At 38.7% G+C, this 18,566-nt stretch overlaps 1 protein-coding gene and 1 pseudogene across 1 annotated transcript in view; one reads left to right on the top strand and one right to left on the bottom strand.

Moving 5' to 3' along the window:
* Nucleotides 1-18,566, bottom strand: part of Cpne8 (copine 8) — a 176,180-nt gene that overhangs the window by 47,025 nt on the left and 110,589 nt on the right. Inside the window, exon 11 of the mRNA XM_021645741.2 lies at nucleotides 10,187-10,262. Within this exon, the coding sequence (XP_021501416.2) occupies nucleotides 10,187-10,262 (76 nt within the window). The remainder of the gene's footprint in view (nucleotides 1-10,186; nucleotides 10,263-18,566) is intronic.
* Nucleotides 623-747, top strand: LOC132656141 (small nucleolar RNA SNORA17; annotated as a pseudogene).

The following is an 18,566-nucleotide window of genomic DNA, read 5'->3' as shown; positions in this document are numbered from 1 at the left end:
TTTTAACTATGTATTCAAACTTTGTTTCTAGTAATAGAATATATATTTTGTCAGTTAAATTTACTACTATTCAGCAAGTCAACCCACAATGTAGGGTTTTTGTATATTGTGGGAGGTCCAATAGAGTGCAAATAACTAAAAAAAACAAAAAAACAAAGACATTATTTACAGAGTTTTACACATATATATTTAGCATTCATACTGACCTCAGGTCTACCAATGTATCCTTGTTTGTCATCATTTACGACTTTATTTGTCATTATACAAGCTTCATGAAATTCTTTGATAGAGAATCCTGTGTGCTTGTGGTGCTGTAGAGAAAGTTTAGCACATAGGATCTGGGGGCAGCTAGATCTATGTTCCTGGGCCATAGTCACTTATACTTGGCTTCAGAATAAATGATCTCTTTTCACTTCTAGGTGAGAGATGTGCTTTTGCAATGAGCATGCTCACAGAGACAGAATGGGATGCCCTGGAGAGGAGTTAAAGGCAGTTGTGGGTGCAGGGAATGGAACTCTGGTCCTCTGGGAGAGCAGGAAGTGCTCTTAACCCCTGAGGCCTCTCTTTATAGTGTCATGCACATCTTCTGGATTCAAATGAAACCTTTAAGATTGAAGTATATCCTGCTCCTAGAAGGATTGCAGGTGCAACTTCTGTGCCACATGGATGTCAGTAGGTGGCAGAGAGGAGAGGGATTATGCCCACACTTAGTGCTCTGACATATCTGAATGATAGTCGCCTTACACTCCCTGAAAAACAGTGAGAGCCCAAGATGACCACCAGTCCAACAGCATGCAGGGCCTGGCTGCTCCCAGGACCAAGAGCAAGCCAGGAGAAGAATAAATATCTAAATAATATCTAAATAAATATCTAAATAATGATGATTTTCTTGAAAAGAATCATAAATTCCAAGCCAGTGGTGGTAGCCCACACCTGAGGAATATGAGACAAGGGGATTGTGAAATTGAGGCCAGGCTGGGTTACAGAAGGGGGGAACCTGTCCCAAAAAAAAAGGAGAAAGAAAGAAAGAAAGAAAGAAAGAAAGAAAGAAAGAAAGAAAGAAAGAAAGAAAGAAAAGGAAAGGAAATACCATGATGGCTAAAGACAAGCCTAGCTGAAAGACATGACTTGCCCTCTATTAGAACATTAACAGCACAGTACCTACTGTGTGAATCTTAAGAGACATATCAAGCCATGTATGTCATACAGATACCCACTACAGTGTAGCCGAGAAGGATAGACTTGTGAACATACTAGAGCAGGAAGACAGGGCTGAAGATTGCAGCAAAGCTAAACATAAAGAAGCAGTGAAAAACAGGAAACCCTTCCCCTCCTGGCTTCATACAACATAGGGTTCACGGGCAGGCCAACATGTAGAGAAAGGTCTGAAGCCCTTCAGCTAAGGCAGTGGTTCTCAACCTTCCTACTGCCATGACCCTTTAATGTGGTTCTTTATGTTGTGGTGACTCCCAACCATAAAAGTATTTTTGTTGGTGCCCATCATGGTAGCGCATGTTTTTAATTCCAGCTCATGGGAGAGGAAAGTGGGTCTCTGTGAGTTCAAGGCCAGCCTGGTCCACAAAGTGAGTCCAGGACAGCCAGGGCTCTGTTACACAGAGAAACCCTGTCTCAGAAAACAAGCAGACAAACAAAATTATTTTGGTTGCTACCTTGTAACTGTAATTTTGCTATTGTTATAAATTGTAATGTAAATACCTGATACACAGGAGGTCTGATATGTGATGCAACCCACAGGTTGAAAACCGCTGATCTAGGGACTACACCAGGTATGAGAAAAGCTTCCAATATGCAAACAGGACTGGAGGAAGCTGAGAAAAAAAGTAAATGTCCTACAAACAGTATACTCTTGATCCCAGCACTTCTTGGCCTTTTCTGTCACCGCATCAGTCCAATCTAACAAAGCGTTCAGTAAAAATCTCTATCACATTTCCCTTTCAAATGAGAAATTATATAAACATAATTGCAACAAGCAATAATGTTCAAAATCTTGGTCAATTAAAGTATGCCTCATGCATGGTTGTGCATACAGCCCACACACCTACATGGGCTTATGCTTTGTCTTGTACTTGGTGACAATTTGACTTATAAGTAAATGCTCATGTAAACTAAAGTTGATAACTGGGCCCAGCTTCCTTTTGTTCTCAATAAAACTAAAATTTGAAAACAAAATAACAATTGTTTAAGCAGAGGTGGTTCATGGTCCTGAATCTTTCTTTGGAGCTATTAATATGAGTTTTTAAAATTAAAATAATAAGTATGTTTTTAAGGAAAAAGACATACATAATCATACAATTCTGGGTCAAAATAGTATCACCTTGATCATTATCCAAATTCTGGCTCTACAACATGGTTCCTATTTCTTGAGGGTATAAATTACCTTTAAGAAATGATCGTGTCTACTCTAGGACACATTTTCCTGTTGGACAATTGCTCACCCTTTGGATAAGAATAACCTATATCTATGTTTTTAAATATGTTTTATATGTAAATAAAGGTATAGATAAACACACACTAAGGATTTTAGAATATTTTTTTAACACTGTAGCCCCTTTAAAAGCAAACAAATGTGTTTTTCAAGATCTAATACAGGGGGTTTGTCCTACTAAGATAAATGACTGTCAACTGCATTTCTTCAACTGTGTTAACCTAATATGATCACAGGAGGACTTGTTAAATGTTAATATTCCTTCACAAAAAGAAGAGATAAACAGGCCATCACATATACATATCAATAGGTAGATGGATGGATAGATAGATAGATAGTGCATAAAGTCTATATGACTATAAAATGTCCTCATACATACTGAATAAAGACTTCAAGTGTGACTGCTTCTGGGCCATCCACAGTTTCACCCGTAACCCCTTACAAATTCCTTGCAAGTAAACCCAATAAACTCATTGGTTCTGCATGGTGAACCTTGGTTTGTCATTAGGGCCATAAAAGAGCTTACTTAGTCTTCCTTACTCCAGGGAAAAAATTCTCACAACAGATAGCAAATTCATGTGTTAATACTGTTATGTCTCTGGGCAATAAGAAAGAAAAATGTCACCAAGGTGTAAAGATGGAAGTTGTTTTAGTAAGGAGGTTTTTATGGATGGAAGATTATGGTGGATGGATATTTACAGAATGGAAAAAACTAGAAAGCTTTTACATGTTATTAAGGTCTGAGTAAGTTATTTAAGGTACATAAAAAGGGGATTAGAAATAATACATATGATATTAAGGTTTCTCAGGTTTACAATCAACAATTACAAAAACTGACTAAATGTAGGTTTATTTAGGAATGTTTGGCTATTCAAATATTATACAGTAGTGAAAAGTACAGGACTGGTGTTCTGATCTTCTGGGTGTTTAGTATCCACATTTGGAGGCTATTCTAATGTGGTCAGAGGTACTAAAAGAGAGAATATTTTCCTCCCTTGCCCTCCATGGTCAATGAGGCTGCAGGGAACTGTGGGCCATTTCTAGAAATGTTCCACAAATGTGAAAAGTCACCTGTTCGCTTGTTCAAGGAGGCCACGGAGCAGTTCCTCAAAATCATGGAGAGAATGTAGTACTAAGCAATATATGGGAAATCAGGGAATGACATAAAATCAAACAAGAATAACTAATAATTTCAACATATTGAAATTATTTGGTGTCAGCACTCGTGTCTAAAACCATCCATATAGCATTCACCATTTAATTTAGGAAAAGAGCATTTTCCTAGATTTTAGAAAATAGATAGGAACCCCAATTAATCTTTGTGGAACTTCAATCACATTAGTCTCTTTGGCTTCTAGGGTGTCGTGATCAACTTTATTTACAGAGAGATTAGCTCAGGTAATGTGATTTTGTGATTAAGTTACTTGAAGATCTGTCATGTTGACAGGTTCTGTCATTTGGCAGGTTGGACACTCAAGCCAACACTTGGTATTGTATGTATGTATGATCACATTTATTACTTCAGACACTGAAATGGACTAGAGAAGCCCATTTAAAATGTGGAATATGAAGCCAGAAAAAAATATTTCAGAACCACTTTTCTTAAGAATCTAGAAAAGTGTGAGAAAGCACCAGATTGACTTCCAAAGTGGTGTACCAGTTTACATTCCCACCAGCAATGGAGGAGGGTTCCCCTTTCTCCACAACCTCTGCGGCATGTGTTGTCACTTGAGTTTTTGATCTTGGCCATTCTGAGGGTGTAAGGTAAAATCTCAGGGTCATTTTGATTTGCATTTTCCTAATGGCTTATGAGGTTGAGCATTTCTTTAAGTGTTTCTCTGCCATTTGATATTCCTCTATCGAGAATTCTCTGTTTAGCTTCGTTCCCCATTTTTTAATTGGATTGCTTGGTTTGTTGCTTTTCTGCTTCTTTAGTTCTTTATATATACTGGATATTAGCCCTCTGTCAGATAAAGGGTTGTTGAAGATTCTTTCCCAATCTGTAGGCTACCTCAAGACCCAGCTATACCACTCCTAGGTATATACCCAAAATTTGCTCAAGTACACAACAAGGACATTTGTTCAACCATGTTTGTAGCAGCTTTATTTGTAATAGCCAGAACCTGGAAACAACCCAGATGTCCATCAATGGAGAAATGGATACAGAAATTGTGGTATTTTTACACAATGGAATACTACTCAGCAATCAAAAAGGAGGAAATCATGAAATTTCCAGGCAAATGGTGGGATCTAGAAAAGATCATTCTGAGTGAAGTATCCCAGAAGGAGAAAGACAAACATGGTATATACTCGCTTATATAGACCTACAAGATATGATAAACATAATGAAATCTACACACCTAAAGAAGATAATCAAGAAAGCAGACATGGGCAAAGATGATCAATCCTCATTTAGAAAGACAAATGGGATGTGCATTGAACATATGACAGGAGTCTACCACAAAAGGCATCTGAAAGACTCTACCTAGCATTGTTTCAAAGCAGACACTAGGACTCATAACCAAACCCTCGGCAGAATGCAGGGAATCATATGAAAGAAGGGGAGTTAGTATGATATGGAAAGGATAGGACCTCTACAAGGACCAAATATATCTGGGCACAGGGTCTTTTCTGAGACTGACACTCAACCAAGGACCATCTATGGATATAACCTAGAACTTCTGCTCGGATGTGGTAGCTCAGTAACCAAGTAGTTTTCCAAAGTAAGGGGAACAAGGACTATTTCTAACAGGATCTCAAGGGCAGGCTCTTTGACCTCCCCACCTACCCCAGGGAAGGAGCAGTCCTGTTAGGCCACAGAGGAGGACTTTGCAGCCAGCCTTGAAGATACCTGATAAAACAGGGTCAAATGAAAGGGGAGGAGGTCCTCCCCTATCAGTGGACTTGGAAAGGGGCAGGGAGGAGACCAGGGAGGGAGTGTGGGGTTGGGGAGGGGATGAGGGAGGGGGATACAGCTGGGACATAGAGTTAACAAAATGTAACTAAAAATAAAAATAAAATAAAAGAAAAGAAAACAATGAAAAAAAAAGAATCTAGAAAAGTAAGACTTGCCCAAAATCAAGGCTCATTCATTCAGGAAAAACAACAGCACCGAATCTTACTGCCTACCCTTCTCAATCTCATCTTTCTCAGCTTTCTTGGTAACATAGAAAAGTCGACCTTGCAAACAGAGCAGTAGAGAAAAACCAAAGTGTAAAAGCCACAGACAGGACAGACCCTGGTTCACCAGAATGTATTATTTGCAGTGAATTGACCTTAACAGACTGATCTAAAAGCTCTCCACAAAAGCTTCATTAAACAGTGTTTGTCTTCGTCTGACCGAGTTCAAAGTTGAGAGCTGGGAAAAGATTTCTCTTCAGAACATTTATTGAAAATAGTCAGTGGTAATTGTTAGCACTTGGATATCTGCCAAAGGCAAGAAGAAGGGCTTCCCTATCAGCTGATGTGGAAAGCAAAAGGGAAGATCTAGAATATGAGATGTCTTTAGAGAGATCTTTTTTTTTAAGTTTTAAAATTTAGTATTTTATCATGTATACTCATTTGTGTGTGTGTGTGTGTGTGCGTGTGTGTGTGTGGTGTGTGCATGTCTGCATGCTTGCACTCACTTGTGAGTGCTAGTTCCCACAGAGTTCACCCCTAGAGCTGGAGTTGAAAGCAGTTTTGACTTGTACAACATGGGTACGGGAAGAGCAGAATATACTCATTGCCTGCGAAGTTCTCTCTCCAGACCCAGAAGGTAAAACAACAACAACAACAAAAAACTCAAGCTGGAGCAGCCAAGGTAGCCAAGTGCAGCTCTGTGACCTAAGAGGCCAAGAGGCATCATATTTGATGCCCACCATCCTCTCCCAGGAAACTGAAAAGGAAGGGTGGGAAAGGAGGAGCCCAGGTCAGCCAAGGTGGAGGCAAAGCAGGAAAAGGCCACAGGAAAGAATAAATTATTAGACAAAAAAAAGTGCAGACAAAGGGGGAGAAGTGAGCAAGGAAGAAACAGGCTGAAGCAGTTGGCCTAGAGACAGACCTACAGAAGACAGAGAAGGAAAGGCAGCATCCTCCCTCAGAAGTAGAAGGGAAAGAAGCCACGCCCGACTAACCGTCTATCATGTCTGTTAGTGATCCAGTCTGTTGTATTGTAGCCAGAGAATTTCTTCTTTTTTTATAAATCAACTATTTGGTAAATGGGAGTTTTTTGGTAGCTCTATAAAAACTTTTAAATTAAGGGATGTGTGTCTATCTCATCCCATTTTTTAAGTGTAAATGATTTGTTTTTGAAGAGGTGAAATCACTCACTGGGGTTATATTTTTTTTGTGTGTGTGTGTTTTGGTACAACCAAAAGATTGGGGGATGCTGAATTAGGAAAGGCTGTGACTGTCTTGGGGGTCACTGTAACCATCCATAGAGGGGGCGAGACACAATACAAAGCAAACTTAACTGCAGTTTGGAATCTTAGTCATGCATTAGGTCTAGACTATTTTCAATTACATCTGGTCCTGTGTTTTGGGTAGAACAGTTTCCTACAAATCCACTCCTTGGCTCTTGCCTTTTCAGGACTGTAATGTCTCTGGTAGAAGCAGTCCATTTTCCTAACAGTTTTGATAATGTGCTATAAAAGATGGGAAGTTTGAGTAGGTGCTGTAAATGGCCTAAAGTCTGAATCAGCAGAAGATTGTGACTGTGTTGTGTGAGGTCTTAAGGAAAACTTGCTGCCATTTGAAGGTGAAAGGTCACTGGGATAACTTCAAAAAGAACCAGTATGTGGCTCCTCAAGAGAGTTTTGGTATCTGAACACCGTACATTACTTCAGAATTTTGGTGCATGTGTTAACAACTGTGTATAAATTAAAACTTCTGTGTATCAATGTTCAAGCAATAGAATCTCAGGAATCCCAAGCTGGATATGGTGAAACACTTATAATCCTAACACTTGGAAGGCTGAATCAGAAGGATTGCCTCGATGTTGGGTCAACCTAGGCAACAGATTGAGACCCTATCTCAAAAGAGAAAAAGACAGACAGACAGACATATACAGAGAGACAGACAGAGAAATAATAGTAAACTATGAGCCAACGTCCAAGGGGAAAATATGTTATTAGCACAAATATGTTCAGTGGGAATGTATGGATATTCACATGTACAAGAAGGACCAGAAAGGGCTGAACGCTCAAGTCTCTACTTCAAAAACGAAAGAAAGCGAAAGCAGTATGCTACATTATTGGATCATCTAATGTGTGCCTGATATACACAGAATCACCTACTGATCACCATGCTAGCAAACCAAAGATGTCCACAGTCCACAAAAAGAACTCATGCTTTACAGAGCTAATTTGTCAGAGTCACTAAATAAGTAACAAGAAACTCTTCTTTCTCTCTCTCTCTCTCTCTCTCTCTCTCTCTCTCTCTCTCTCTCTCTCTCTCTGTGTGTGTGTGTGTGTGTGTGTTATAGATGTAGTTTTTACATTCTAGGCCAGTCCTTTACCACTAAGGACATATGAAGTGCTTGCTTTTATTGATACAGTCTACTCTACAGAACAAGTTGGACTTGAGCCCATGTGCCTTCTCAGTCAGCCTCTTGAGTGTCACCATGCCCACATTTCCACTGACATCTTAAAAGCACTTGTGCACAAGACACCATGTTTAACTTCCTTCAGCCTGATATCCATTGATAGTGTTTCTTTCATAAAAAGAAAATATTTACATTGAACTAATGGCTCTAACATCCTCCCAGGACGGTTAATAAGAAAAATCCCTATTTAGCTTCTTTGTGGTCTCACCAAATGTCACACCAAGTGTTCTCATTAAAGCAATCTTTCAGATATAAGAGAGAGTGGGAACTGGCTGAAAGCAATGATTGGAGTAGATTTTATCAACCGAGAAAACTCAGAGCTGTAGATCTCTGAAGTAAACACCCTGAAAGGGCAAGAAGCATTTCTATGCATATGCGCTTCTCCTCAGCTTTGAGGTCAGAGAGACTATTAAACACGTGTGCCCAGACTATCTGATGCTATTTTAATTGCCTGTGTAGACTTAACATCATTTCTTTGAAAGATTTGAACAGAAAAGATTATTACTCAGTCTCCATCTATAATAGACTCTTTCTTGGGCTGAGTTCATCCTCTCCATAATTTCATGGGTAGAGCACAAACTAATGACCTTTGTAAACACTATGTCTGTCTTGCTGTTACAAGATGAAAATTTTCATTCATCTCTGTGTGCCTAGAGGGATGCAGAGCCTAGTAAAGAACATGGAATGCAGAATAATGAAAATATTTTAATCAGTTAATGAATGAATGAAGTATGAGTAGAACACAACTCTTTCAGACCAGGAAGAAGCCGGGGGAAGAGAATCCTTCACTCTCAAAAGAAGTAAGCTTTGGTGGCATCTTGGTGGAAAACAGGTGCCATCATCCACTAAATACTGAGTGAGATACACTTTTTGCTATTCATATACATTAAATTTAAAAGATATGGAGAATAATCAGATAACAGTGATCAAGGATCAGTAGTGCTAATCCCAGACTTGGTGGTCGAGAGCAGAGGCAATTTCCATATTGTGTTGTAAACCTGGGTTTCTTTACTGACTGCATAGTGACATGGCAGTCCCTTTAATCAACCTAAACAGAAGTGACAGTGCTCTGAACACTATGAAGACCATCGTTCACTAATACAATACTAGGCCAATAGCAGAATAAGTATATATAAAACATTTCCCAAGATCTGAACAGGAACAACGTCAGCAGACATGCTAACACAAGGGAGAGCGGAGAATCTGCCAAAGCCTCAATTCTACAGGCAGCAAAGGAATGCAGAGGGCAGAAGAAGCAGTCTTCCCCAGAAAAGGGACACCAACTGGTTATCAATACTAAATAGTCAGCCCTGAAAATATATACATTCAAGTAACATTATACGGATTTTGAAGATTGTATTTATATATTCAGAAATGTACATACACACACATGCACATATGTGCACACACACACACACCAAAAATTATACAAAAGAAGTCAGGGGTTATGAATTTGGAAGAGAGAGGGCATATGGGAGGAGTTGGGATGAGGAAACAGAAAAGGAAAATTGATGTTAGTTATTTTTTAACTTCAAAAAAGCAAAACAAACAAAAAAAAGGGTTTCTCAGGGATGGAGATGGCTCAGTGGTTAAGAACATTACTGCTCCTCCAGAGGACCCAGCTGCTGTTCCAAGCACCCATACCAGTCAGCTCACAAGCACTGTAACTCCAATTCTTGGGTATCTGACAGCCTTTTCTGGCCCCTGAAGGCACATGCACATACACACACTCACAAAGACATAGGCTTAAATATAAATTAAAAATAAGCAAAGAAACAAACAAACAAAAAAAAAACAAAAAAAAATTCCTTGACAAATCTTAAAAGCTCAAAATAAATAGATCATGTGACTTAAGAGCAATAATAAAGTAGAACCAATTGCCTGAAGCACTACAGGGCTTCAGGGATTAACCTAACTGGGGAAAGGAGGGAATAAAGAATAGACACACAGACATTCATACAGGAAGAAGTAAACTTATATTAATTAAAGGAACAAGTCAGCCCAATGAAGTGAAAGATTATACATGTATTATGTATATTCTCATGCACGTATTTACTTGCGTGTTCTTACTTAACCTCTGGCAGTCATACTTTGCAGGCAGGGTAGAGCACAGTGTTTACTACGGGATGTCAGTAGTAAAGGCCGTTGATTCTTACCTCGTAGACATTGAACTGTGACTGCCCTCTAGAAAGTTCCCGGTAGCTTGTCGTAAACTCCCCAATGAAATCATGACTGAAAGTGAGAGGAGAAAAAAGTGGGTAGCATTAGCCTTGCTCAATTCTCATTCATATTTCAAAACATTTTGTTACAAAGGGATCATTTATTGATTATGAGAAATGTTTACTATCATTAGAAACATAACTATATTACTTAGTTGATCTATTGAGAGATATATAATTTATTGTAGTACATGTATTAATTATAACATATATGACTTCCCTTAATGTAGAATTCATAACCAACAATCATATTTCATTAATATTCAGAAATTTAACTTATGTACCAAAATTAATACCTGAAACAGAAATAGTAGATTTAATAGCATTCACATCTTAAATAAATGACAGTCTGGTGTTATCCGAATAATTATTTCACTAAGTTTAAAACATTGCTGAGAAATTAGTCACTGGTATCTCATCCCCAGGCAAGTATAATTCATCAAAGGAAGAACATAGAAGTTATCGGAACTGGACAGTTGGTCAACTTGACAGAATTTAGAAACACCTAGAGAATGGCTCTTTCCACATGCCTGCGGAGTGTTGTCTTGATTGCACAGACTGAAGTGGGAACATTCGCCACTGTGGGCGGCACCATTCTCTGCGGGGTTCTGGAGGTGTGAGGAGAGAGAGGAACTGTGCAGCAACATGCATGCACTGCTCAATACTGCTGTCAATGTCACGTGACCAGCTGCTTCAAACTCCTGCCACCTTGACTTCGGCCATGGTGGAATGGCTGCGTTTTAAACTGTGAGCCAAAAGAAGCCCTTCCTCCATTAAGTTGCTTTTGTCAGGGTATTTTATCACAGTAACAGGAAAGGAATCTAAGTCAGGAGGTAAAATATTTTAATATAGAGAGAGGTATGCCACCGTAGTTTTTGTGTCACAGAACCTGCAAGCTGTTCGTTGTCATTAATGGATGTCTCTGTAAAGCCTATCTGAATTTAATGTATAGCTGTGAATCACTTAAAAAGTCATGAACCTTCCCGTGAACAGTAACAAGCAATGAATGAGCTGTGTTTAAGCAAGCGAAATTTTAATTTCGGGAGGCTAATCTTTTGAAGAGAAAACAATTAACTGCAATCATTACATGGAAGTTTTATGGTAGGAACATTGTTTCCTTACAAACATTTGAGGTGTGACCCAGTTTGATGTGCAGTGTCCCAATTCCTCTTATCTGGAAGGCCCCGTGTGTACAACCCAATAACTACTCTTGCCCGCCATCTATTCTTGACACCTGTAATTAACACTCATATGTGCCTGTGTCAAAGTAGAGTGTTGTAATTGTGATGTCAAATCCTTCAAACTCACTCTTTCAAGCTACAGGTGGAAAGAAGTTCACAACAGTGCTTTAGTACTGGTTCTTTCTTTCCTTCTTTCTTTCTTTCTTTTTTCTTTCTTTCTTTCTTTCTTTCTTTCTTTCTTTCTTTCTTTCTTTCACATGTCTTCTGGAACTTGGAAATAAGGATTTAATCAAGATCAATGAAACAATTGTTTTGAGCATGGAATGTGCAGCCTCATACCCATGATGTCTTTTTAAAAAAAAAAAAAAAGAAAGAAAAGAAAGAAAACAAAAAACCTTGCAACTCTCTTGAGACTTAGCGATTCTATTTAAAACCTAGCCTCTCCCTTATGCAACTGTCAGGTATCTTAAGTAGTAACCATGGAGATGAAATGTTCTGCTGAAGCTCTTCAGGTGCCGTGGTGCTAATAGGCGTGATCCGACCTGTAATACTGAGCAGTGGTGGTAACGGAGAATGGAGACCTCGCACAGACCGTGGGTCTGTCTGTGCTTGGTTACTTGCTGAAATTTCAGTGTTCAGTTCGTGATTGTTTGCACTCCATTTCCGCCATTCGACATTTACCATACACTTGACAGGAAAGTAATGTTTACAAGCCCCAAGCAAATGCAATTTACGAAATTCAGACTCTTGTCGGGAGCATCAAGAATGTTTATTTTTTAAAGACCTTAATACAATGCATTCCAGTTTTTAGCAATGTAGTTTCAAACGCCTTTAAGCTTATGAATTTGAAGTATTACACAACACTCCATGACACTCTGAAACTATATACACTAAGAAAGCCTGCATAGATTCGAAGATGCTCACTCCTGGAGTCCTTCTACATAGGGTATAGCACGGCGTGATGGTTTCACGTCTGTGTTGAAGGGAATTTCAGATGAAGATTTGTATGTAAATTTCATATGGAAAACAACATCTCTACATGTTGAATTCAGGACAAAAATTATTACAACTTGTTAAAATTTGCATACAAAATGTCGCCCGCAGGCTCATGTTTGCTTGTTCCCAGGCTGGTGTTCCTATTTTGGGAGGCAGCGGAACTTTTAGGAGGTGAGCTGTGGCCTGGCTGGCAGAGGTTAGTCACACTCCGGTCCCCAGTTCTAGCAGCCTGTCCTCTATGATGTGAAGAATTGATTTCTCTCATTCCCATATCCTCCTCAGAGCAGGGAGCCTCCCTCCAGGCCTTCCATGACTAATGGAGGAAAGTTCCCTAAAACCTTGAGCTAAAATGAATGCTTACTCTCTTGTTTCTGTCCAGTATTTTGGTCACTAATTCATCATTCCTATGAGAGCAACCTCTGTCGTTATTTCTTCTTCCTCCATTTATATTTCCTTTTTTTTTTTTTCCTTTCTGACTTAATTTCTGCCAGCGCGAGCAAGCATTGTGAAGTCTTTGCAAATAACACGGGCTTGCGAAGTGAGCAGCCAAGGCAATGGCAGGCCTTCCCACTCAAGTGTAGGAACTAGAACCACAACTGCAGACACTCCTGCATAAACCCATATTTACTGGATGGCAGTAGTCTTTGTTCCTAGGTGAGGGAGACCAAACAAGCTCCGTGACAGCCACTCACACTGCACACTGGACTCGTGGTTGGATGACCGCAGCGAGGAGCTTTCTTAGTAAGTTCGGAGAATAATCTTTCAGCTGCTCCCCAGTTTGCTAATTCTGTTTCTCTTCTCGTCCTAACTCTTTGACTTTAAGGCTCCTTGGGGTCTTTAAGGATGCTTTAAAATGAGATGATTCCCACTTTCTGAGGGTGGTAGTTTAGACAGGCTTCCGTGTTTGAATAGTTGTTGGTGCTTGCGGGGTTTAGAAGGTGTGACCTTGATGAAAGAAGTGTGTCAGCGGGGGCAGGCTCTGAGGTTTCAAAGCCTCAAGGCATTTCTAGCGCGTTCTCTGCTTTGTGCTTGAGGTTCGAGATGTGAGCACTCAGCTTGCTGCTCCAGCTGCCGCGCCTTCCGTCATGCGCTCTCACCATCTGGAACCGTAAGGCCATACAAACTCTATCCTGCAAGCTGCCAAGGTCACAGTGTTTGATCACAGCAGCGGAAGCACTGACTATTTAAAAATCTAATGATTTTTTGTTTGTTTGTTTGTAACTTCCTGAAATTCTTGTAGACTCTATCTAGAGTCCCAGGGTGGCTCCTAAGCACTCCCAAGCTACGCGCTGCTCTGTGTTGTAATCTGCTGGATAAGCCTGATTATTTTTATTGGAGATGCCAGAGATCAAAGCGAAATCTGTGTGCCAGCCAAGCACTGCCACGGAGCCCCCACGTTAGCCCCCACTCCAGGTCCTAGCTTATAAGCATATTCTGATGGAAGTAAAATTCTCCTCCTAAGTCACATTTTAAAAGTATAGTAGGTGCGCATATGTTGAGGATATAAGCAACTCGGGGCACACAGTAAGCGATTCCAGTGCACCTCAGCTCTTTGCTCCTCTGTGGGTCGGTCTCCATGGGAACCGGATGGGTGCTATCAGTGTCATCACTCTCATTCACTAGTGCAGCAGAGCTGGGCTAATTTTATCAGTCTCACCCATGCCTGCCCTTCTACTTAGTTCTAATACAGATAAAAATCGTAAAGGTATGTTTTATACATGTGTGGCATAACAAAAGTATAATTATACATAATATGTAGCTATACCTTGGAGTTTATAATTCCGTGTAACATATTTAAGTTCTAAGGATTGCCAATTTTTATAATTTACTTTTTATGCTTATTGAAGTATTATGATTGTAAATTTGATTTTCACTTCATTGCGTCCACACAAAAATTTGGATATAATCATATTTCTCTAAGATGAAGAAAATGTTTAAACATAGTTTAAAATGACATATAAATGATACATCCACACTTATGGATATGTTATATATGGTTTGTCACGTTTGGGTGAAAATTAAATTCCTATATAGTCACAATTATTTCTTTAAATAAGAGAGTGCATAAAATATTTATATCTATATTTCATTAATAAACTTCATGTTTACAGATACAATTAAAGCCTTATACATACAAATATAACTTTTTAAAATATAATTTCCTTTAATCTTTGCCCATTGCCTTAACTTTTAAATTTTTTTTAATTTTAATTATTATTATTATTTATTACAATTTATTCACTTTGTATCCTGACTGTGGGCTCCTCTCTTTTCCTCCCAATCCCACCCTCCCTCCTTCTTCTCCTCCTATGCCCCCCTAATCCACTGATAGGGGAGGACCTCCTCCCCTTCTACCTGACCCTAGCTTATCAGGTCTCATTAAGACTGGCTGCATTGTCTTCCTCTGTGGCCTGGCAAGGCTGCTCCCCCCTCAGAGGGAGGTGATCAAAGAGCCTGCCACTGAGTTCATGCCAGAGATATCCCTTGCTTCCCTTCCTAGGGAACCCACTTGGAGACTGAGTCTATGTGCTACATCTGAGCAGATGTTTTAGATCCTCTCCATGCATGGTCCTTGGGTATCAGTCTCTGCAGGGCCCCTAGGGCCCAGATTTTTGGTTCTGTTACTCTCCTTGTGGAGCTCCCGTCCCCTCCATGTCTTTCTATCTCCCCTTTCTTTCATAAAATTCCATCATTGCCTGCATCTTAATTCAATAAAACCAAGCAAAAACATAACACTTTAAAACTTCATTGTTCGATAACAAGCATATTATATTTTAGGGTCAACAATATTTGATATAAAATACCTCTTACCCAGTATATCACTTTCCTTATAACTATGATAAAATACCTAAAAGAACGGCAAAAGGAGTGTTCATTTTTGGCTCCGCATCCAAATGGTTAGTCTACTAAGAAGAGAAGGACATGGAGGCCGAGGGCTCCAGGATGGTGGGAGCATGTCTTCTCTTCCCCACATCACAAAGGAGCAGGAAGCAGGAAGAGGAGAACCCTGGCAATCCTCAGGCTTTCTCCTTTCCCCACTTTTATACAGACTAGGTATCTTGTCCATGAAGTCTTTCAACCAAGTCCTCACCGAAACCTCTGAAAATGCCGTCACAGCCTCACAGAGATTGTATCCAGCCACAGTGATATTGACGTAGACCTAGCCAATGCCCTCTCCGCCAGGGCCTCTGGATATTTATCTAGGATTACATGGATTATAAAATTATTGAGGTAATATCTAAACTTGAAATCGTTACCAATTTCATGGACATTAAAATATCTGTAATGTTTATGTCAGCTACTTTTTTGCTATAATTTGAAAGTAATTGAATTCTAGATTTAAGCCTGAGCATTAATACACAAAGAGGAAAGTTTCTGTGATTAACTAAGTGCATAGTTACAAAAGTTGAAACTATCTTCCAGTGATAATTAATAATGTTATAAAGGGCAAAACAAAATGCCAATAGGAGCTTTAGCATAAAAAGACAATTTTGATGTTAACCAAAGGACTACAAAAAATGAAAGAACAAACAAATAAACTCTGCTATAGAGCCCCTGTTCAAAAGTTTTTTGTTGTTGTTTGTTTGTTTGTTTGTTTTTGTCTGTCACTGGGGTATAGCTACAAGAATCCAATTCTAGGATATCAGTTCCTTTCTCAAATATTTGCAAGTAATATTCTTGTTCAAGAATAGAGAGATAAACATGCTCCCATCATAAAAGGATAAATATAATTCAAAATTTAATCATTTTCACCTTAGCTCTGCTACGTACATTTTATATACTAGAATATTTCTGAGCTACTCTAGAATACACTCACACATCTTCACTTTTTATTTTGTGTGAACAAATTTGTGCAGCTTCAGCCAGGCATGGAGGTTCATGCCTGTCATCCTAGCATTCAGGGAGGTAGAAGCAGGCAAACCTTTGTGAGTTTGAGGCCAACCTTCTCTACAAAGCGAGTCTACACACAGTCTCAAGAGTACACACAGAAACTCTGGCTCAAAAAAACAAAAACAAAAACAAAAAAAAATTGTGTGGCTTCATAAAGTTAGATGTAATAATCTATATGAATGTGAAATTATATTTATAGTTTTGTCTTTTTCTATCAAAATTCACTACCAGTATGCCATTAAAAATAATATTATATGAGTTTTTTTGTTTTCATAGTGATTAAATATAGAATCAAGTAGTCCATAACTTCTCAAACCAGTGATTATATTTTGATAAGAAAACACAAGGTAAAGGATGAAACTGTAGCAAGTATAACATATATTGTCTTCAATTTCCATCCCAGACTTATATAACACAGCATTCCCAACTAAAAGAAAGAAAGAAGCTGGACCATTCAAACAAAGAATATGAAAAAAAATTAAAACACAGAATAAATATGCAGGAACTTTACAACACTATTAAAATACCAAATTAATGAATTCTAGCCATAGAAGAGCAATCCCAGACCAGTTTCATAGACCAGATCCTCAACAAGCTCATAGAAGAAAATATGCCCAAACTAAGGAAAACACACCCATTTAGCACACTGAATATCAAATAATACTAGAAAAGAAATTCTCAATAGCATGTTACAATGAAAACATTCAATATTCAGAACAAAGAGAGAATAATGTAAATTGCAAGTCAAAATACAAAGCCCACATATAAATAAAAACCTATCAGAATAGTAGTTGATTTCTTGATCAAAACTTTAAAAGCCCAGAGAAACTGGGGGCAGGTACTATAAGATCTAGAAAACCATGGATGCCAACCCAGAGTACAGCTGCCAGCTAAGCTACGTGCCACAGTAGAATGAGGAATAAAAACTCTCCATGATATAAACAGGCTGAAAGAATTCATTTCCACTGAACCAGCTCTGTTGAGACTACTGGAAGCAGTTAATGGAATGAAGAAATCAATGGGCACAGCCATGAGAGAAGGAAAGAAAAAGAAATGAAATGGTAAATCTTAAAACACAAAACAGGACTAACAACACAAACAAGAAAAAGCCAAAGAAAAACAAAATGATAGCAATCAGCACACACCTTTCCATGATGACTTTAAATATTAGTGGCCTCAAATCACCCATCAAATAGATTTGCATTGTTTAAATGGTTTAAAAAAAAATCAATCATCTTATTGTCTACAGGAAATCCATCTTTCCTTCAAGGACAAGGACCCAAAAGGATTGAAAAAATTTTTTTCTAATCCCCCCCTTTTTTTTACACTGTATTCATTAAATGTCCCGATGGAGATGGAAGACCCCTCCCAGTCCCATCCTCCTTCCCTCTCCCTTTACTTCCTTCCCCTAGTCCACTGAAAGGGGGAGTTTACTCTCCTGCATCTGCCCGAAGCTTATCAAGTCTTGTCAGAACTGCCTGGATCCTCTTCCTCTGTGGCCTTCCAAGGCCACATCACCAAGGGGAATTGATCAAAGAGCAGAAAATGTATCCCACAAAATGAGACCAGGCAACAAGCAGGTACTGCCATCTTACTATCTGACAAAATTAGGCTTTAAATCAAACTTAATCAGAAGAGATAAAATACTCTATGTTCTAACCAAGAGAACAACTACCTAAAAAGATATTACAACCTTAAACAGATATGCTACACACAAATATCTCAAACACAGTTTTATACAAAGCATACTTCTGAACTCAAGACAGAGAGGAACTCAGCTCAGTCATAGTAGGTGACTCCAATTCCACCATTCTCCAACAGACAGATCATTATAACAAAAAACAAACAGACAACTATCTATATTAAATGAATCACATATTCAACAAATCTAACTACAGGTATCTATGGAATATTCCTCCCGAGCTCCAAAGAACGAATATTCTACTCCAAAGCCTACATAAGATTCTCTAAAACAGACCATATGCTCAGCCTTAAACAAATCTCAACAAATACACATAAAAACCTGAAATAACTCCATGTATTCTATCTGACCACAATGAAACTAAACTTGAAATAAATAATGAAAGAATCTCTAAAAATTACATACATTCAGAGAGATTAAAATCACACATTGATAAATTTTCAGAGATCAAACAACACCGTACAGAATGAATAGGTCAAAGAAGAAATCAAGAAATAAATGTTTGCAAAATTCATGAATGAGAAAGTGACAGCCAAATTAATTACAG

The sequence above is a fragment of the Meriones unguiculatus genome, chromosome 8 (assembly GCF_030254825.1).
Source record: "Meriones unguiculatus strain TT.TT164.6M chromosome 8, Bangor_MerUng_6.1, whole genome shotgun sequence".
Taxonomy (NCBI): Eukaryota; Metazoa; Chordata; class Mammalia; order Rodentia; family Muridae; genus Meriones; species Meriones unguiculatus.
Note: the sequence above shows the minus strand (reverse complement) of the source record. Positions and strands in the feature narration are given on the sequence as shown.